The sequence below is a fragment of the Castor canadensis genome, chromosome 11, assembly GCF_047511655.1.
Source record: "Castor canadensis chromosome 11, mCasCan1.hap1v2, whole genome shotgun sequence".
Classification (NCBI taxonomy): Eukaryota; Metazoa; Chordata; class Mammalia; order Rodentia; family Castoridae; genus Castor; species Castor canadensis.
Genome location: NC_133396.1, coordinates 11,211,674 through 11,234,188, shown reverse-complemented (window position 1 = coordinate 11,234,188; position 22,515 = coordinate 11,211,674). Strand labels below are relative to the sequence as shown.

The 22,515-nt window shown below is 37.5% G+C and overlaps 1 protein-coding gene across 5 annotated transcripts in view; it reads left to right on the top strand.

Annotated features, from left to right (window-relative positions):
* Map2k6 (mitogen-activated protein kinase kinase 6) overlaps nt 1-22,515 on the top strand; it is a 111,679-nt gene that overhangs the window by 64,055 nt on the left and 25,109 nt on the right. For 2 of the 5 annotated variants that reach the window (XM_020183454.2, XM_020183455.2), the window contains exons 2-3: nt 9,974-10,040; nt 22,146-22,194. In XM_020183454.2, coding sequence (XP_020039043.1) covers nt 9,974-10,040; nt 22,146-22,194 — 116 coding nt within the window. Of the gene's footprint in view, nt 1-6,714; nt 6,965-7,052; nt 7,270-9,973; nt 10,041-22,145; nt 22,195-22,515 lie in introns of those variants that run through there. The other 3 variants (XM_074045257.1, XM_074045258.1, XM_074045259.1) reach the window with 3 other exon arrangements.

The following is a 22,515-nucleotide window of genomic DNA, read 5'->3' as shown; positions in this document are numbered from 1 at the left end:
GATAAACAGTTGGTATTGGGACAACTATCTAGTCATTGGGGAAGAGGAAACAATGCTCCTGTCTTATGAAAATGCAGAGGACATCAAAGAATGTAAAAATTTTAAATTTTGTGTAACAAAAAGGAAAAAAAAATGTGTGTATGTGTGAATGTTGCAACAATGGCTACAAAAGGGCCAACATCTTCTCTTACAAATAAACCAGTGATAATAGCAACCTAGAATAAAAATGGGGTAAATGACTTGCACAGCAGTTTACAAAAAGTCAATGCTGATGTCGCTAGGCATAAAAATACTCAGCTTTATTAAATATTTTTAAAAATGTACTTAAAAACAACTAGGCACTCCTGTTTACCTATCAAATTGACAGATTAGAATGTTTGTTCATTACCAAGTGCTCTTGATAGATTATTTATTCTTTTCTTCACTTTTCAATTCAGAGTTTAAGGTAGCTCACTAGGTGGCATAAAATTCAGCAATTTGACATACATTTAAACGAAGTGAGACCACCTGTAAAATAGTCTTGCCAAACCAAAATGTTGATCTTGAATCTGACCAAGTTCTCACCAAAAGAGGTATATTTGAATCTACATCAAGTGATATGATTGGCAGAATCCAGTGGGAAGACAAAAGATCTGTACTTTTGCAACAAAACAATTGCATGAGGTTGTGGGGTGGGGAAAGCAACAAGAAATGTTAGGAGAGTTCTTTTTTTTTGCATATGTTTCTTTATCTTTTTTTTATTTCCTTTATTCATATGTGCATACAATGATTGGGTCATTACTCCCCTTCCCCCCCCCCTTCCCTTTCCTCCCACCCCCTCACTTCCAAGCAGAAACTGTTTTTCCCTTATCTAGGAGAGTTCTTAGATTAAAGGGAACTAAGAAATTTATTAAGAAGTTGTAAGGCATGGACCTAATTTTGATCCTGTTTCAAACACACAGTAATTTTAAAAATATTTGAGATATTTCTGAGACAATTGGAACTTCAAACACTAACTAGATATTAAGAAAGTTTTGTGTATGACAATGGTATTATTCTTATGTTTTTAAAAATAGTCAATTTATTTGGAGATATTGGTAAAGCATTTATGATTTGATGTCTGAGAATGTGGGTGGAATGTCAATGAAACAAAATTGACCATCAGTTGGTATTTGTTGAAGTTGGGGGATAGGTTTCTAGGGGTTGATTGTAACTGTTCTGTTTACTTTCTTGTATATTTAAAATTTCCTATAGAAAAATGCTATTACAAGGATAGGTATGACAGAAGCAAAGTAGAGCCACAAAACAACACTGGCTCATCAATGAATATGAATGTAGTTAGCATTAAGCTTTTTAGTCAGTTAACCCAGAGAAAGTAACATGGAGATATACCATTCATCTTATCCACATCCAGAGATCATTTGATTATAGAGAAACCATCTCTCTGCAGTAACTGATAACACACACTTTTCTCTGAGTCTCTCTTTTTATTAATTTTTATTTATTTATTTATTTTTTATTTTATTCATATGTGCATGCAATGTTTGGGTCATTTCTCCCCCCTTCCCCCTGCCCCCTCCCTTTACTCCCCACCCCCTCTCTCCCCCCCCACCCCCTCACTACCAGGCAGAAACTATTTTGCCCTTATCTCTAATTTTGTTGAAGAGAGAGTATAAGCAATAATAGGAAGGAACAAGGGCTTTTGCTAGTTGAGATAAGGAAGCTATACAGGGAGTTGTGAGTCTCTCTTTTTAAAGAGGACATCTTGTAAGGTCATGAAACACATCCTTACAGAGATGAAATTCAGATGCTTCTTTTTAAGATGTACTTCATTGTGGTAGAACACAGCTCAATAAAAGAAATTAGAAGGAGCTGTGTTCATCAGCTTTCCATCACTGTGACAAAGTGTCTGAGATAATCAACCTACAAGGAGGAAAGGTTTGTTTTGGCTCAATGTTTCTGAGGTTTCAGCCCATAGTCTGTTGGCTCCATTGCATTTGGTGAGGCAGAGCATCATGGCAGAGAGCATGTAAAGGAGGTGCTGCTCACCTCATGGTGGCCAGTAGCAAAAAGAAAGAGAGGAAGAGGCAGGACTCTCGAGCTTTCAAAACATGAAACTTTGGGGGACTTTTAAGATCCAAAGCATGACAAGCCAGGAGAGAGGCAGAGCAGACCCTACACTGGTAGCTTCTAAGAAGGACTGTAGATCAACATACCTGTGTTTTTCTTTGTGGCCTTAGTCTTCCAGCAGCCTTGGATATGATTTACTTTTAAGTTCTTTCAAGAGCATGTAGTCAGCACCAAATTGTTAACATGGCAAAAAATATTTCAGCTCTATCAGGTCTAAATAAAGAGCTTTAGTCACATGAAGCTGCAAGAAAACCTTTTCTGTGTGCTCCTCATTCTGGTTTATCCTCCTTTGATAGGACCAGCAAATCTTTGTTCTCTTCACTCGTTGCTCATTGTTATTCTTCAAAATGTTCTTTTCTTGGCTGCCTTCATTTCTCTCATTCTTCTCATTTTCTTATCTGTCTAGTTCACCTTTCTACTTCTCTGTGAGTCCCAAATGCCTCTCTTATGCTTCATTTGTCTGCTTGGAATCTGCCATGTGTCCTTTCAGCATCTTACACTCAACATATTTGAACTGAAACTTATGTCCCATCTCTTCTCTGTGCACCCCACTTGGCCTGACTCTCCTCTTTCACTTAATTTCATCTTTGTGTGAAAAAGCCAGATGACTGATGCCGATTCCTATTCCTCCTGCCAAGGAACTTTGGTTCCTTGACACCTCTAAGTCACCAGAGTGTGTAGACTTTACCTCTGCAATATTAAAGCGGCCAATGACTAGCAGATCACTGTGGTCTTGACCTCTTTTTTCTTGCGTCCAGTATTTAGTCCATACCGGGGTAAGACATGGGCCCTGATATTCAAGAACATGCCTTTTTAGTGGAAGAGATGAATGAACAGATTGGTTTGGTTAATCAGTATGGGGAGACACACCTTAAAGGTATGTCCAGGGTATTGTGGCTGCAAAGAAGAGGGACATTTATCATATTTGGGGCTTTTGTGGAAGGCTTCCTGAACATGCTTGACCTGAGTGCAGAAGCTGCCCAAGGGAGACAGGTGATAAGAACATCGCAAGAAAAATACAAGCAAAGATTTGGAGGCTGAAAACATCTGCCTCTGTGTGTGTGTGTGTGTGTGTGTGTGTGTGTGTGTGTGTATGACAGTTTTGAAACATCTACAGGCACTAGATTAAGTAACTTTGCTACATTATTTTTTGAGACATAGATGTGAAAAGCATACTTTTTTATTGTCTGAAATTTGAAAGTTATCCATTACAGTTATCTTTGATTCCAGTCTACCTTTCCAGATGTGTCTCTGTCACCACCTTTCTGTTGTCCAAAGAAGACAAGTCCGAGTTTTGAATATACTGCAATGCCTTTCACCACTCTTCACGACTGACCCTCATTTCACTTGGAATCCCTGTTCTTCTCCCAAGTCCTGATTGTCAAAACCCTACACGTTATTTTTTTGAATTTTTTTTATTTTGGAAGCATTCAAATATACACAAAGAAGACATATAGTATAATGAACCTTCATGTTCTCTCAAGTCCTACCAACCACCTCAAATACCACTTCCTCTGTGAGGTCCTTCTTTTAAAAAATGTTTTCCTTGTCTGATTTCCTCTCTTCTGTTTCAGGATACAATGCTCATTGTTATATTGTTATTATAGCAGCTGGATTTTCATATGCCTTGACTTTGGAAGCACCATTTGCACCTTAGTGAATTTTGTCCCCGGTAGTGTCTAGTTTTGTGAATTTTTGGTAGGTTCGGCTCAAAGACAGAAGTAGCTAAATGAGGTGTTTAATTTGGAATTTAATTCTTACTACCCAGAAAGAACTGGTTGGCTGTAGGGGAAGTACGTTGGAGCATGGGGAGATAGTGAACTTAGCATAATAAAGTGAGAAATAGTGAAAAAGGAAAACTTTTATCTGGACATACTCTAGACAAGGAGTTCTTACCTTGGCCGAGATTTCAGCCACTTGTGGAACTTTTTAAAGAAATTGTGGGTCCTAAGGCCTCACTCCCAGAATCTTGAGGCTGTAGACTTGGAGTGGTTCTCATAGTAGGAATGATGAGTGGATGGTTCTAGATGGATGACCTGCTTGAAAACGTGTAATTTTAGCTTAAGTTACACAAGAGAGGAAGAATAGACAACCATTTGAAGAAATAAGATGCCCGAAACAGAGAACATTCTGCATAGTTCTTATTCTAAAAATATAGGTACAAACAGGGACGGAAGAAAAGAAAGTATTCATGGAGCACTCATTATATGGGAGGCACTGCTACAGATTATTTTGAATATTGGGGTTTGAACCCAGGGCCTCACGTTTGTTTGGCAAGCACAAGTTCTCTACTACTTTGAGCTATACTCCAACACCTTTTTATTTGTATTTTGTTTTTTAGATAGGGTCTCACTAACTTTGCCTAGGCTGGCCTTGAACTCATGATCCTCCTTCCTTTGCCTCCTGAGATAACCGGGGTTACAGGCATGTGACATATATTGCATTTGTTGGATCTTTCAATTACCAGGTGAGATTGTACATTGTCTCTGGTTTGCAGGTGGGGAAACTTGAGTTTCCCATAAGAAAATCTTGTTAAGATTACATGGTTAATAAGTGGCACAGGTAGGATTTTTATTGCCATCTTATTGATGTATAGGTTTGTGCTAGTTTGGCTCCATTTTGGGCTTTGCTCTCCTCCCCCCCTTCCTCCCTTCTTCCTCCCTCCTTCCTCTCTTTCCCTTGTTCTGTCATTCCTTCCTTTCTTCTTCTTTCTTTCCTCTCTTTTTTTTTTTTTTGAGGCAGGGTCTCCCTAAGTAGCCCAGGCTGGTATCAAGTTTGCGACCCTCCCTGTTCTGCCTCCTGAGTATTGGCAGTACAGGCATGAGCCACGACACCCAGGCTTTCCTCTTCTTCTTCTCCTTCTTCTTCTCCTTTTCCTTCTTCTTCTTCTCCTTCTCCTTCTCCTCCTCCTCCTCCTCCTCCTCCTCCTCCTCTTCCTTCTTCTTCCCTTTTCTTTGGAGGGCTTAATACAAATGCTCAAAACAGTGACGAAAAGAACACCAAAAATTCAGCCAGTGAATATGTGTGAAGTGTAGGCACTGGGCAAAATCACTGCAGCCGTGGAACTTATGTAATGGGAAAAAAGCAAAACTAAATACAAAATAAAATCACTTTAGAGTCTGAGAAAATGTATGAGGAAAATAAATGAAAGGCCATAGAGATCTATTTTAGAGACAGTGGGGAATATCTGGGGAGGTTCTGTAGGGCATGTGATTAGTATGCTGAATTTGGAAGGTTGAGTTCTCACTCACAGAGCTAAAGCCCTCCAGGCAGAGGGGACAGTCTAGAGGGCAGGAAGCTCCAGGGAGATCCATTCTGTTTCCTTGAAATCAAATGAGCCTTTCAGCTTTTCTTCTGTAAGCTTTATGTAATCAAAAGAAAGTTGGTTTACTGCTTGGAGTCTCCATAGTGCATGAGGTCCTGTGGTTTGGGGGATGAAAGGGTGGGTCTCTGTTCACTTTCACATGGTGTTGTAAAGCTGTCTTTCTTCCTGCACTCCTCTTCTTTTGCCCTGCCTCATTAGTTGTTTTGCATATGATCATTGCAATTTAATAACATCTAATGACACTTCTCTGCCAATTTTATTGCCAACTACACTTGGAACTTAACCCAGATGCAAGTAGTAAGGAGAGGGCAGCCAAGGCCTCCAGGTTGCCAGTTACTTGGCTAGAAATCCCATTCATGTTGGGAAACAGATTTTTAAAATAAATTTGGCACTGGAAGCCCCACCATCCTTTTGTAAAGCCTGTGTCAATAACCATAAACCCAAGAGCCATGCTCTCCAACCCTCAGTCAAACTGACAGATATTTCAGCATCAGCAAATCCTCAGGATGCCACCTTCTGCTGACCCTGTGGGCTTCTCGTGCTGTTTGGGTTGGCACTGGAGCATGACCTTCTGTTTTATGTAATAAGATGCAGCAGAGAAGCCCTTGTGCTCAGCCTGTCTGAGTGGGTGCTGGGCAAGACCTCTTGTGGACCCCATCATTTTCCATATAGTCAAAGCTAATGAATGTTTTTGTGGCCTGGGAAATGTTTTCTAACTGTCGGCAAAGGATTTTTTTTTTTCCGTGCCATTTTGATCTAGGCCAGGATTATAATGACCCGGCTTTGGTTTAAGATGAATTTTGCAAATGTACATGTGTGTTGATCCTACACTATTTTAGATGTGACACGGGCTGATGTAATACCGTGTTGCATGTCTTCCCTTTTTTGCACTTGGCAGAAATGTACAGAATTCTCTCTCTGAGAAGGCTTGGTGCTAGCATCTGACAGAACATAATGCCTGTTTTCTAAGTTTTCATTTTCGCTTTAATATTCACGAGAAAAGACTGTTTAATGTAGTTGGCCACTCAGCTTTATTAGTCATATTGTTCCCTCTATTAATTTCTTTTTACAACACAGTGTTCAATGTCAGCGTCAGGTGTTGGCAACCTTCCTAGGGGGAACAGATTGCTGTGAAATAAACACAGCTGGAAACTGACCACGTATTGTTTTTCTTTTAAAAAATGAAAGCGCCCACTCTTATAAAAAGGCTGGAGAACATTGGACTGTCCAGAATTACTTTATAGATTTATTTTGCCAAGTCTGGTTAATGATTAATGTCACGCCTGGGTGTCTGAAAGGACCCACTTCCCTTCTCCCTCCCCCAGCGGCAGTTTCTTGGGAACAATGAACTCCTGGAGGTTTATGCAGTTCTAACTTGAGCAGGAGGTGGAGTCTGTTCTGTTCCTTTCCTCCCACTGAAGTGTGTGGTCTTTAGAGTTAAGAATGACTTCTCTGGAGTTTTCATCTGCTGGCCTTCCTTGGAGCCCTAAAAACCTCACCAGAGTTGTTGCTTCTTTCAGAGATGGGCAAGTAAGCAAATTCTGGAATGTTTGTATGCATGCTTGTGTTTATCACTGGTGTTTTATTTGGTCTGTTTCTTGAAGGCAGGGTATTTCCTCACACTGTAGTTCAACTAGGTTTTGTGCCTCCAGGAACTTTTTTTCTTTTTGTTGTCAGGAGTGGAAATGCCTTGAAATATTAGACTGAAAAGTTTGAAGACTATGCAAATCTTCAACTTCTATATAGTGAGGAATCACAGTCAGCAGACAAGGAGCTGGCTATTTCACCAGGAGACAGCAAATTCAGGGAAGAATGATGGGGATGTCTTGGGCAGGGTGGGTGGCTGAATGTCCAGGTGAAGTGGGGAGGGATCAAAGGGCTTTCTTCTCCCACTTGGAAAACTTTATTGGTTGTTTTGGTCATTTATTACTGTGGCTTCTGAGCCAAAATCACTCTCTCTCTCTCTCTCTTATTTGAATATATATTTTGATGATTTGTTGAGTTATGATTTGATAATTAATTGCTATTAAGGATTGTTCCTAATTAATTGCTGTGTTAAAGTTTTTCTAGGGAGTTTTGCTAAATAAATAGTAATCTCTCTTTATATCTATCTTACAGAAAGTGATTTAGAAGGAAAGAAGAGAGAGGTGTTGGAATTTTAAGTATTGTATCTGCTCTTGATTTGCTTAAATGACTGTTGGAAATCCTTTTCATAGGCAAAATATATTTTACTTTCGTTTTATTTGGGAGTATAGGATTGTGTTTGTGGGGACTACGTGGGTTACCTGTCACCTATAGTGGGATCTGTGTGTGGTTATTTGGGGAAGGTGCATCTGTCATGCATTCCTCACTGGATCACCTCCTTTCAGTTAGGCCATGTATGTATTTGGATCCTCACAATTGATTCAGCACCGAGCAGGCTTCCTGGTACATAGTAAGGCACTCTGTACTGTAATTCACATTGCCTTGTGTTGACTAACTTAGTAAAATGGGCTGAATGGCTGTGCTGAGCCCCAAGTGTAGGAAAGTGAACGTGAGTTTTGAATCTTATAAAATGCATAGACAGAAATGAGTTGAGAACTGAGAAAAAACGTTTCACTAAAGATCTTCCAAAGGGCTTTCTCTATGTTGATTTCTGATAAACGTATGCTTATGCAGTTAGGAAGAATTGATCTAGAGTTTGGATTTTGAAGGAATAGAAAGAAAAACTCAGTTAGACTTTCTATTGAGTTCTGATAACATGGCCAATTTTGTTCATAAATTCTTAAATTATGTTTTTTGTGTCATTGGTGGTACTGGGGATTGAATTCAGGTCCTTGGACTTGGAAAGCAGGTTCTCTACCACTTGAACCGCAGGCTCAGTCCTTTTTCTTTTAATTTGTTTTCAGATAGGGTCTTGTACTTTTTCCTGAATTGGTCTGGGACTGTGACCCTCCTACCTTCACCTCTTGAGTAGCTGGGATTACAGGCATATGCCACCATTATTCCCAGCCTGTTTTTTTGAGATAGGTTATTGCTAACCTAACTTTTTCTCCTGGGATGAGCTCAAAACATGATCTCCTAGATTCCATCTCCTGAACACCTGGGATTGCAGGTGTGCACCACCATACTTGACCCTTCTCAAATTACTTTTTTTTTTAGAACTGAGATTATACAGACCATGTCATTATATAACTATAATTAAAAGGTACTTATGAGATCTTGGCATTTTTTCATATACCTTGTTTGATTTGATTCTCACATCAGTCCAATGAGGAAGAAATTGATGTTACTTCCCTATTTTATGAGTGAGGAAATCGAGATTCAGATGAAGTCAGTTAGTTGGAGGTCACTTGGTAAATGGATGAACCATATATGAATTGCTTAGTTTTGAACTCAAAATCCCGTGTTCTCCATACCCCCCCCCTCTGGTTATCTCTGCATTTCTTTCATTGTGGAATAGTGGAAGGAACTCCCATTTTGGTGTCAGGAGATTTGGACTCTGATTCTGACTAGGTCATTGCTAGCTCTGTGATGTTGAGCAAGTTACCAAAGTCTGTGGATGCCATTTTCGTGAAAGGAGTTTACTTTATCTGATTTCTTAAATTTCTTTGAAACTTAAGTATCTATCTATTACCTCCCAGAACTGGTATCGACTGTTTCCTTGTAATGTAAAGAAGTGAGAGGAAGCCAAACTGTTGGCATTCTATACTTTGCTTTGCTCTCCCTGCTCAAGTGCAAAGAGACTTTCCATAAATAAGGAAAATCCCAGGCTCTCACAAACAGTGCTCTCCAATCTGTTTTCTGAGTTGGCATTTCTCAGTCTGTTCTTTCTGACTCATCAACAGAAGTTCTTGAGCCAACCTTTCTGTCAGTTTGAGCCCAAGGATGAACAACATCAGGTTCCATTCCTATCTGGCCCACAGGAGAATGGTAACCTTCTTGCATTAATCCATCTGTTATTTTAGCCCTTTCTGGAATAAAGCAAATGTAAATAAAAATTACTCTAGGTTTTAAAATTCTTTCTGAGGATTTTTCAGCTTGTGGTAGGTGGCTGAGGAATGGGTCAGGGAAGATCAGTGGAAAAATTGTTTTTATATTCTACTTCCATCATTAATTCTTGGAACTGTTCACAAAACAACTTTGAAAAAACTGTAGGATACTGAGATAAGGATGTGTTTTATTGACACTGAAGAGAAAAAATAAACTATAACCAACATCATCTGCGATTACAATTATTATATAAAAGAAAACCAAAGAAGTTAGAATGGTAAACCCTGGCAGAGAGAAAGGACCCCATCCTCAGAGAGCTGGCTTTACCCTTGCTGCTTTACCCTGGCTGACGGTGACATCATTCCTGACCCCAGGCTTTATTTGGGAAGCACTGTGCCAGCTGGTGCTTGGATTCTCGTCACTCACATTCTGCCTGGATAGGAAGTTGTGCTCTGAAGTGGGAAATGAAAATGTGTGCCCATGGCAACTCTTTCCCTCTACTGGAAATCTCTGCCCCTTCTCTCTGTGATGTAGACTTTAACATTTTCCTTGTGTCTTTTCCTGTAGGCAAGAAGCGAAACCCTGGCCTTAAAATTCCAAAAGAAGCATTTGAACAACCTCAGACCAGTTCAACGTAAGTTGCCAAGATTTTTGTTTTAATTCAAATACTTGTACTTTGCAAATTTCCAGTGGGTATTAATTTTTGAACTAGGGAGAAGGGCCTTGGTTTGGGGTATAGTTATCAGAAAAATGAGCCCATTAAGGGGGAAGTCATTTGCTCACTGTTCTGAGACCTGAAATAATCAGTCTGTCAGTCAGTTGATGTTCAGTCAGTAGCCTTGAAGTTGGTATCTCAAATTATTGGTTGAGTAAGGATTTAGTATCAAATGCATTTGGCAGGTGAGGTCAAGTGTGAGGTCAGCAAGGTCCTTAGATATGGACTGCCTTGCCTTTTTCTTGTAGATTTGGAAGAACAAACAAATTCATGTGATATTCACTATCATAAAACTTGGGTTGGATGGAAAGATGGCATTTGATGAGGACCAATAACCTCATACTTAAATTCTTACCCATGTAAACAGAAGGCTAAACGAAGTAAAGGAGCACATCTTTATTACCCAAGGCTTCGGTCCAAATCCCTAAGTGAGTTCAAGCCCTATTACAGCAGGACACCCTCTTTTTTTAAAAATAAATTTTTTATTAGGATATATTCATTATATGGGGGGATTCATAGTGACAATTCTGATTAGACTTATATTGTACATTATTTATATTGCCCCCATTGTCTCTCTCTCTCTCAGTCCCCTCCCCATCCCACTTAAAGCAATTGAAAGAGGTTTCTTAGTTCTGTTTCATATAGGTATATGGAGTCCATCTGTCATATACTGTCACCTTCATCTCTTTCCTTCACCCTCCCCCCTCCCACTAGTACCCCCCCCCACACACTTTACCTATTTTACAGTCCTGGTTTTTCATTATTAATATTTAAGTTGATGTTCAAATGGGTTGTCTCAACGTATGCCCACTTTACTTTGGTCCATTCAACCCCTTCCATTACTCTCCCTCACCCCTTTACCTCCCCCCAGCCCCCGTTTTCAACAGCTTTCAATACACATCCTTATATCCTCCACCTTCACAGCTCATGTCATGTGATATTACTGATTCTCTATTGTTCTCTTCCTTTCCCTCTTTCCCTGAGTTCCATAGAATAGTTCCAGTGTTACAAACACGTTCTACATCTGAGTTTGCATATGATCATGCTTGTTTTTGTGAATATGTTTATCTTTGAATCTATCTTCCTTGTATGAGAGAAAACATGCCGCTTTTGTGTTTCTGATCCTGGCTAACTTCACTTAACATGATGTCCTCCAATTGCATCCATTTACCTTCAAACCACATATCCTTATTCCTTGTGGCTGAGTAATACTCCATTGTGTACATATACCACAATTTCTTGATCCATTCTTCAGCTGTAGGGCACTTGGGTTGTTTTCAAAGCTTGGCTATTATGAGTAGCGCTACGATGAACACTGGTGTACAGGTGCCTCTCCTGTATCCTGTCTTATGTTCCTTTGGGTAGGTGCCCAGGAGTTGTATCACTGGATCATATGGCAGTTCTGTCTCTAGTTTTTTGAGGAATCGCCATACTACTTTCCATAGCAGTTGTACTAATTTGCATTCCCACAAGCAGTGTCTAAGGGTTTCTGTTTTGCCACATCCTCACCAGCATTTATGGTTGTTATCACTGTTGACTATGGCCATTCTAATTGGGGTGAGATGAAATCTAAGTGTTGTTTTGATTTGCATCTCTTTTATAACGAGGGAAGTTGAACACTTCTTCATGTATTTACTGTCTATTTGTAACTCTTCCTTTGAGAATTCCCTATTTTATTCATGTGCCCCTTTCTTCACTGGGGTATTGATTTTTGGGAGGAGGAGTTTTTTGAGTTCCCTGTACATTCTGGATATTAGTCTCTTATCAAATGAGTAGCTGGTAAAGATTTTCTCCCATTCTGTGGGCTGTCTCTTGAGTCTGGTAACTGTTTCCTTTGCTGTGCAGAAGCTCTTTAGTTTGATGCAGCCCCATTTGTTCATTGTTTCTCTTGGATGCTGAGCCTTTTGAGTTCTGTTTAGGGGTTGTTCTCTGTACCTATCTGTTCCAGTGTATTTCCTATACATCCTGGAGTTGTTTCAAAGTTCCAGGCCTTATATTAAGGTCTTTGATGCACTTTGAGTTGATTTTGGTACAGGGTGAAAGTTAGTCTTCTACATGTGGATATCCAGTTTTCCTAGTAACTTTTGTTCAAGAGGCTATCTTTTCTCCATTGTGTGTTTCGGGCTCCTCTGTTGAAGATCAGTTGGCGCATAGCATAGGTTTATGTCCGGGTCTTCTGCTTTGATCCTTTGGTCTTGCTGTCTGTTTCTGTGCCAATACCATTGGTTTTATTGCTATGGCTCTGAAGTATAGTTTGAAGTTTGGTATTGTGATGCCTCCAGCATTGGACTGTTTGCTCCGAATTGCTTTGGCTATTCAAGGTCTTTTGTGTTTCCATGTGAATTTCACAATTGCTTTTTCTATTTCTGTGCAGAATATCATTGGAATTTTGATACAAATTGCTTTGAACATGTAGATTGCTTTTGGTAGCATGGTCATTTTTACAATGTTGATTCTACCAAACCATGATGGAAGATCTTTCCATCTTCTGATGTCTTCTGCGATTTCTCTCTTCAGTGGTTTATAGTTTTCATTAAAAAGGTCTTTGGTTTTTTTTTTTTAAATTTATTCCAAGGTGCTTTATTGTTTTTGAGGCTAGTGTAAATGGGATTATTTCCCTGATTTCTTTCTCAGTCTGTTTGTTGTTGGTATATAGAAAAGCTACTGATTTCTGTATGCTAATGTTATATCCTGCTACTTTGAAGAAATAGTTTATGATTTCCAGTAGTTTTTTTGGTAGTGGTTTTGGGGTCTCTTAGGTATAGGATCATGTCATCTACAAATATGGATAGTTTGGCTTTTCCTTCCTTATTTGGATCCCATTTATTTCTTCCTCTTGTCCTATTCCTCTGGCTAGGAATTCCAAAATTATATTGAATAGGAGTGGAGAAAATAGACAGCCCTGTCTTGTTCCTGACTTTAATGGGAATGGTTTCAGTTTTTCTTCATTTAGTATGATGTGGGATCTAAGTTCGTTGTATATAGCTTTTATTATGTTGAGGAACATTCCTTCTATTCCTAGTTTCTTCAGAGCTTTTATCATGAAAGGGTGTTAGATTTTTGTCAAAGGCTTTTTCTGTGTCTATTGAAAGGATCATGCAGTTTTTGTCCTTGCTTCTGTTTATGCACTGTATTATGTTTATGGATTTATGTATGTTGAACCATCCTTGCATCCCTGGAATGAAACTCACTTGGTCATGATGTATGATATTTTTGGTGTGCTGTTGAATTCTATTTGTCAGTATTTTGTTGAGAATCTTTGTATCTATAGTCATTAAAAATATGGTCTATAATTCTCTTTTCTGGTTGCGCCTTTATTAGGTTTTGGAATTAGTGTAATGCTGGCTTCATAGAATGAGATATGTAGTGTTCTTTCCCTTTCTATTTCCTAGAAACATTTGAGGAGTATTGGTGTTAGTTCTTCTTTAAAAGTTTGGTGAAATTCAGCTGTGAAAACATCAGGTCCTGAACTCTTCTTTGTAGGAAGGCTCTTTATTACTGCTTCAATTTCATTGCATGTAATAGGAATATTTAGATGTCTAATATCTTCTTGGTTCAATATGCATCTAGGAATTTATCCATTTATCCATTTCATCTAGATTTTCCAGTTTACTTGAATATAAGTTTTCAAAGTACTCTCTAATGATTCTCTGGCTGTTGTTAGTATTTGTGGTTATATCCCTTTTTTCATCTCTGATTTTATTAATTTGGGTTTTTCTTTTCCCTCCTCCATTTTGTCATGTTAGCTAAGGGTTTGTTGATCTTGTTAATCTTTTCAAAGAACCATCTTTTTGTTTCATTGATTCTTCGTATAGTCTGTTTGGTTTTGATCTCATTGATCTCATCCCTGATCTGTATTATTTCTCTCTGCTAGCTTTGAGTTTGGTTTGTTCTTGTTTTTCTAGGAGCTTAAGGTACATCATTAGGTTGTTTATTTGAGAAGTCTCTCTCTTTTTTTTTTTAAATGTAGGCACATACAGCTATAAACTTTCCCCTTAGCACAGCCTTTGCTGTGACCCACAGATTCTGGTAAGCTGTATTTTCATTTTCATTGGATTCTAGGAACTTTCTGATTTCTTCTTATTCTACTTTCCTGCTGTGTACTATTTTATGGTATTATTATACCACCACTCATTTAACCCTCCTGCCCTTGAAGGAAGTATGAATTGTCTTCAGTTTTGGGCTATTATTATTAAAGCCAGTATGAATATTATTATATAAGTTATTGCCTGGAAATAAGCCTTCATTTCTCTGTGATATAAGTCTAATAGTTCAATTGCTGGTTTATATGGTAAGCCCATTTTCAGTTTTGAAAGAACTGCCAAACTGTTTTCCAGAGTGATTGTATCTCATTTTATAATCTCATAAATAATGTATGAATGATAGTTTCTCTGAATTCTAGCCATCATTTGGTGTTATGACTATTTTTTATTTTAGCCCTTCCAATGCATAGTAATATATCACTGTAGTTTTCATTTGAATTTATCTCATAGCTAATTGTGTAGAATATGTTTTTAGGTGTTTATTTTCTTTGGTGAAATGTCTGTGTATATCTTTTGCCTATTAACTAATCAGATTGGTGTTTTTGTTGTTGACATTGAGACTTTTTGTTATATATCCTAGACCCAGTTTGCGGACTGCCTCTTCATCCATTTAGCAGGATCTTTCCTAAAGCAAAAGTTTTTAGTTTTGAGAAATCCAATTTATCAGTTATTGCTCTTTCCGATTATGCTTTTGGTAATAATTCTAAGAACCCCTTACCTTGACCTACATCCTGGAAATTTTCTATGTTCTTGTCTTGAAATTTGTAATGTAAGCCCATGATCCATTTGGAGTTAATTTTTTACAAAGTATGAGGTTTAGATTGAGCTTTACATTTTTTGCCAATGGATTTCCAATTGTTCCAGTGCAAATTATAGAAAAGGCTACCCCATTCCATTGAATTGCTTTTGCTTCTTTGTCTAATATCAGTTGAACATGTTCCTTTTGATCTGTTTCTGGGTTCCTTATTCTGTTCTACTGACTAGCATGTCTGTTCTGTTAATACCACATGTCTTCATTACTAAAGCTACCCGTTAGGTCATAAGATTGAAAAAAGTGGTTTCTCCGTCCTTATTCTTCTTTTTTAAAGTTACATTGACTCTTAAAAAGAACTTTCTCTTTTCATGTAAGTTTTAGAATAAGCTTGTCTATGTCCACAAAGAAATTTGCTTGAGGGAGGATTGACATTTTTAATACATTGAGTCTTGCATTCCACAGCATGGTAAATTTCTTTCTTTCATCAACACTTTATAATACAGACCATCTATATTAGGATTTATTAAAATTTATATCTAAGTATTTAACTTTCTTTGGAGCAATCTTAACTGGTATTTGTTTTTTTGGTTTTGATTTCCATTTGTTCATTGCCAATGCATAAAAGTGCTATTCATTTTTCCATGTTGATCTTGTAGATTCCTTATGATTTTCTATGTAGCTAATCTTCCCGTCTGTAAACAAAAGTTTTGTTTCTTCCTCTCTAGACTCTCTTAAGTTTTGTTTTTGCCTTGCTGAAATAGCAAGAATATCCAGTTTTATGTTAAATAAGGTTATTAAGAGTAGACACCTTTTCTTTCTTCCCCATCTTGAAGGGAAGACATGTACTCTTTTACTAATAAGCATGGGGCTACCTATAGGTTTTTGTAGATCCTGTTTATGAATCTGAAGGCATTTCCTCCTAGTTAGAGTATACTGAGAGTTTTTATTATAAATGAATATTGAATACTTTCTTTGCATCCGGTGATAAAATCTTTAGATTTTTCCTCTTAGTTATATTGCAATGGTGGAATGCATTGATTTTTTTCTTTTTTATTATTGTATAGTCATTGTACAGAAGGAGTTCATTGTGATATTTCCATACATGCATATAATGTGCTTTGATCAAATTTACCCCCTTTATTATTCTTTCCTATCCTCCAATTTTAAAATTGGTTGCATAATTTTTATCTTCATACATACACATGCAGTATTTCAATCATATTCACTTTGCCTTCACCCTTTTCTTTCACCCTCCCACCTCTTGCTGGTTTCTACCCCAAACACCCTCACCATTTTACACTCATGTCATTCATTTATTTAAGTCTAGATTCTGAATACAAGAGAGAACATGCCATATTTGTCTTTTTCAGTATGATTTATTTTGCTTACTGTGATGATTCCTGGTTCCATTAATTTTTTTCCTGCAAATGGCATAATTTTATTCTTTTTTATGAGTGAATAATACTGTGTGTGCATGTGGGTATATGTATATACACAAAAGGTCTTTCCATCTTCCAATGTCTTCTTCAATTTCTTTCGTCAGTGTCTTGTACCTCCTTTTAAGGTACATTCCTAGCTGGGTGCTAGTGGTTCGTGCCTGTCATCATATCTACTCGAGATCGGGAGGATTGAGGTCCAAAGTCAGCCCAGAGCAAGTAGTTCGCAAGACTCTATCTCAAAAAAACCCCTCACAAAAAAAGGGCTGGTAAAGTGACCCAAGATGCAGGCCCTGAGTTCAAGTCCCAGTACTAAAAAAAAGATGCATTCCTAGGTGTTTAATTTTTTAAGGCTATGATGAATGGGATATCTTCCTGATTTTTTTCTCAGCCTGTTCATTATTGGTAAATAGAAAAACTCCTGCTTTTGTTTGTTGGTTTTGTACCTTACTATTTTGCCAAAAGTGTTAATCAGTTCTAGGAGTTTTTTGGTGGAGACTTAGGGTCTTTTAAGTATAGGATATATTATCTACACATAAAGATAATTTGATGTCTTCCTTTCCTATTTGCATCCCTTTTATTTTTTTCTCTTGTCTTTTGCTCTGGCTAAGAATTCAGGCACTATATTGAGGAATGGAGAGTGTGGATACCATTGTCTTGTTCCTGAGTTAGGGGAAATGCTTTAATTTTTCCCCTCATGTATAATTTTGGCTATAGTTGATAATATATTGACATCACTATGGTGAATTACATTCCTTCTGTTCTACAAACTGATTTTATTCCTAGTATTTTTTTCCCGGGCTTTTTTCATGAAGGATGTTGAATTTTGTCAGAGGCTTGTTCTGCATCTATCGAGATGATCATGTGATTTTTTGCTCTTTATTATGTTTATATGATGTATTACCTTTATGTATTTGCATATATTGAACCAACCTTGCATCAAAGAAAGCAACTTGATTATGATGTATGATCTTTTTGAGACGTGGTTGAATTCACTTTGCAAATATTTGTTTGAGACTCATTCTTTCATGTATTTTCATGGTTACATTTATCTTCCTCTTCTGTGTGTAGGATTCCTTTAGTATCTTCTGCAGTGCTGTTTAGTGATTGCTTTAATTTTTGTTTATCATGGATTTTTAAATTTCTCCTTCAAATATGATGAATAGATACTGTACTTGCTACAGTAATACAGGTTGACATTTGTTTTCCATCAGCTGTTAAAATGCATCATTCTATGCTCTTCTTGCCTTTAAAAGTTTATGTTGAGAATTCTGCTATTTTTATTTTGATGGATTTGCCATTATAAGTGACTTAGCATTTCTCTCATGCATCTTGCAACATTCTTTCCTTGATCTGTGTGCACAATGTTTAGCTATAAGATGACATGGGGAGGTTCTTTTCTGGTCAGTGTTCATGAAAGAGTTAGTCAGTGGTGATCTATATTATTTCTTTTATGACTTATTTTTTGTTTTCAGCTTTAATACTTAATACTGTTTTCTTAAGATACTACTGGTCTCATAAAAATGAGTCGGTTGAGTTCAAACCTCAGTACTGAGAAAAAAATGAGTTTGTAATAAGTGTTTCTTATTTGTTATCTGGTAGACATTGTATAAAATTTTATTAATTCTTCTTTAATGTTTGCTAAAAGTCTTCAGTGAAAAGAATGTGCCTGGACCTTTTTCCTGGAAATTTTAAATTCTTTAAAATTTAATTTCTTTAATACAGGACGATTCATATACAGTATTTCATCATGGCTGTTTTTTGGTAGTATGTGGTCTTTGAAGAGTTGGTCTATTTCTTCTAAGTAGTTAAATTTATGAGAGTAAAGTTGTCATAGTCCTGATTGTCTTTCTAATAGCTGGGGATCTGTTATGACATCCTGTATTTTCCCTGATATTAGTAATTTGTGTATCTATAGTTATCTTTGTCAATTTTGCTTGGTATTTATCAATTTTATTGATTTTTTTAAAAATTACTTTTTTATTATTTACCTGGTTTCAATTTTATAGCTTCTTTCTCTTATTTTTAATCTTTCTTTAAAGATATATTCTTACATTGGGCTGGGAGTATAGCTCAGTTTATAGAGGATTTACTTTCCTAGTATGTGGGAGACTCTAGGTTCAATCTAGAATATATTCCTTTTCTTTAAAATTTGCATTCTTGTTCTTTACCCTTTCCTTGTGTATGTTAATTTTCTGTATTGTATGAAAATTTGAAAACATTTCTTGTTACAAGCAAATGATTAAGAACTTAAGTAGTTTTTACTTTGTCTCCTGTGGTAGAATGTACTTTAAATATACTTTTCCCTATGAAATGAGCCAAAAGCATCATTTCACTATTGTGAACTTTACCACTTTATCTCATAAAGTCTTTGTATTATTTTAATACTGAGGCTTAAATTTGAACCTCTAAAGAAGTAGCTTCTTCATTTTTCTTGGCAATTTTTTGAGGTTGGCTTGGTGATTCTTACCGTTTATACCCTGCTTCCTTCTGCTGTGCAACTAAAAGTCAATAGTCTGGGACAGCATGCCCTTCTTTGAAGGTCAGTGTTTGTGGTCCACCTGCTTGAGCTCTTACTTTCATTTGCTAATGTCAGTGTGTCCTTGTTTCAGATTTCTGAGCTGCCTTTCATTTGATTGATAGTAACTAGTTCCAAATCATTCTATGCTAGTCAATATCATTTCACTTAACCCACAAGAAATTTCGGGAGACTATTTTTATTACTCTTACTTGACAAGTAGCAGAAAAAGTAGAAGGGTTAGGTGCTTTGTGCAAAGTCATTCTGCATAGCATCAGGGGTAGCATTTAAGTTCTGGAGCCAGAATGCTTAGGTGTAAAGGTGGGATCTAAACTTCACTAGTTCGGCAAGATTCCTAATTGTATAGTAAGCCTTAGTTTCTCTTCTAGGAAGTATGAGTAAACAGTGATGAGGCTGTTATGAAGATTAGATGTCCGTCCATATCAAGTGACTAGCCTAGCATCTGGCCCACTGTAATTACTCAGTGAAAGGGTCTCCAAGTTGTTTATTATTATGGCATGGCTTCTAGGTGGGAAACCTGGCATATAAACCTAAAGATCTTGGGCTCTTGATGATGTGCTCTTAGTTACACATCAGACTTGGTGAGGCTGTGACCAAATAGCTTGTGACTGGCAACATTGGATCCTTTGCTTCGAAGTTGAGAAGTCATCATGATGAGACTCTGGGTTCTACATTCATCATCCCATGGAATGATCCTAAATTATTCAATCTCTTTCAATGCCAACTGAAACAGAGATTTAAAAAAAAATACCCCTGAGAGTGGTAAAAATTAAAGAAACCAAAAAATTTTATGAAAATGTTCTAGCACAATCTCTGGTCCAAGTGTGTGCCTAATAAATCTTGTTAAATAAGTGAATAATAATAGTATTCAGTGAACTGATTACTCATAAAATTATTAACAAATAATTATTATGATAAACCAATGCTGACTGCTGTTCATCTAAAACACTAGAATTGGGTGACCCTTGGAATGCTTTTGGTCTTCCAGGGAAAGAATTTTGTGATAAGCATAATTCTTTCTGCAGAGCACTAAAATATTGAATGATTGACAGAGACCATCCACCCACAGTTAAAACCTCCTGCAGAGTCTGAGTGTCCCAGGCAAACTAATATGCCCAGCCCTGTACAGAAAAAACACTGGGTCAGCTAATCCAGTGCGAGTTGTCCCTTTGGTCCCATCCTTTGATGCTTTTAGCAGACTTGATGAACCCGAATTCCTGAGGCCTGTGTGCATTAATCATTTTCATTAGAGGAGGCCTGGGAATTGATTGGGAACACATTCTCTGATTCGGTCAGACTGGGATGAATGTCATAGGACCAGGTAAAGCACTTGCCTGGTATTTGTATTTCCTTTTCCTCTTCTTCAGCCCCTGCCTTAGGTCAAGGCTGAGATTCAGGTGACTTGAGTTTCATTTTCAGCTCTATCAACAACTGCATGGCTTTAGAAAGTCACTAAGCTTTCCTGGATTTCATTTTTCTTACTCTGCAAAGTGGCATCATGCCCTACTATGAGGTTGAAGTCTAATGCATGTGTAGTAACTAGTTAAGATCAGCGCAGACTTTTTAGAGAAGGCCAGGTAGTAAGTATTTTAGGCTACTTAGTCTACAATGGATCTGCTGTATGTCCTTTGTTGTTTGTCTTTCACAACTATGTAAACTTAAAAGTCTTTCTTAGCTGGACCACAGGCTGTAATTTGCCATGTTTTGGTATAAGGTATAAGAATATTGGCTCTAGAAGAGCTCTTTTCCAATGCTCTCATTGGCTGAAGAGAAAACAGAGGCAGGCACAAGTAATTAGTGCTCTCTCTTCCCTCAAACTTTTACAAAGGCAGGGTGCTGAATAATTGCAAAGAATTTTTAAAAATTATTTATATTAGTGACAATGTTTCAAGTCCTATTTGTCTTTATTTCAAAGAGCTATTGCATTAGTACAAATTGGAACAACTAAAGAAAAACAGCTTTAGACATTTAAAGAATGAGAGATTAGACTTTTAGGAAATTTGATTCTTCTGGAAAAAACTTTTCTGAAGAAAAGTTCTCCATTCAGAAACACAAGATACATCAAAGCATCACTGCCATTTGTGTATGTGTTTCTGTGTGTTGTGTTTTGTTCTCTCTACCTGCCCACTCCCCAGCTTGAACTTAGTATGGAAAAACTTTTAAGTGTTCTGTGCATATCAAGGAAATTTGGAGGCGAGGGGAGATTCTCTTGCCATTAAAAGCTTAGATACACATTTATATGTGTTTATAGTTCTACTTTGTCCTTATAATGTTATTGATGTATTTGGTTTCAGCAGGAGGGATAGAAACATAATACATTAGTGTTGAGGAAAATTGTTGCTTGGCCAAAGATTTTTTTCTCTCTTCCTCTTATCTTCTGTCTTTCTTCCCTTCCCTCCATTTTCCTTTCTGGCATGAGTGTGTCTCCATGGTGACTGGAGTTGCTAGGCAGGTTGCCCTTTGTAAGGGCAGTACCAATATTTCCCTGTCTTTAGCTCTAGTTGTTCCATTTGTTTGATCATGTTAACAGTTTGCTTCTTGGCATCTTTTCCCTTTGTCATGACCCTTTTGGTGATTTCAAGAAAACGCCTTTTAGGTTCCTAGTTAGGAGCAGAGCCAAAGTCAACCATTTTTTCTCATAAGTATTTTGCTACCAACTGTGAGAGGAGACCATGGAAACAAAGTCAGCAAACCTCTGGCTCCTAAGGTGACCGTAAGATAGTATGCTTACTGTGTACAGAAGAAATGTCAGAGGACTTGATTAGACAGCCTGGTAAAAGAGCAGGAATGCTGAGATGGGAATCTTTTGGAGTAAACGTGAAATGATTGGATATGTTGGTGCTCTTGAATAAAAGAAAAGGTTTGACGCTTAAGCTACTATAGCAGAACTATCTATGTAGCTGCACACATATGGTTCCTACTTATTGGATATCTACTATGCCAGGCTATGTAGATATTTGCTGTGTATTTAACTTGGAATATCTCATTTACTTCTCATTCCTCTTCCATAAGATAGGTATACTAATAAAGTCATGTTAATGAAGTGAAGGAAATTCAAAGAGGTGAAGAGATGTAAGCCCAAATGTATTTTTTTTCAAAATTCATACTATTCATACTGTTATGTTGTTTTACTTGATCTATGAACTTGTACCTGCTTCCTAAGGTAAAACCTCTACAGTCACATGTGATTTGAGAAGGTCATAATTGACTAAATACTTCATGTTTCTCTTTTTTCTCCCTTACCTTTCTTAGGCCACCTCGAGATTTAGATTCCAAGGCTTGCATTTCTATTGGAAATCAGGTAAGAAATGTCATGCCTATCAGTTAATGCCATTTTATATACATTCCTAATTCCTTCCTTCTTTCCTTCATTCCTTCCTCTCTTCCTCCCTCCCTCCCTTCCTCCCTCCCTCTTCCCTCCCTTTCTCTCTTTCTGTACTGGGTTCTAACTCAGGGCCTTGTATTTACTAGGCAGGCTGTTCTACCATTTGAGCCACACCCCAACCCTTTTTGCTTTAGTTTGTTTCAGATAGTCATGTGCTTTTATCCCAGGCTTCCATGGATCTGCAGTCCTCTTACCTCTGCCTCCGGAGTAGCTAGATCACAGGCATGCACCAGCATA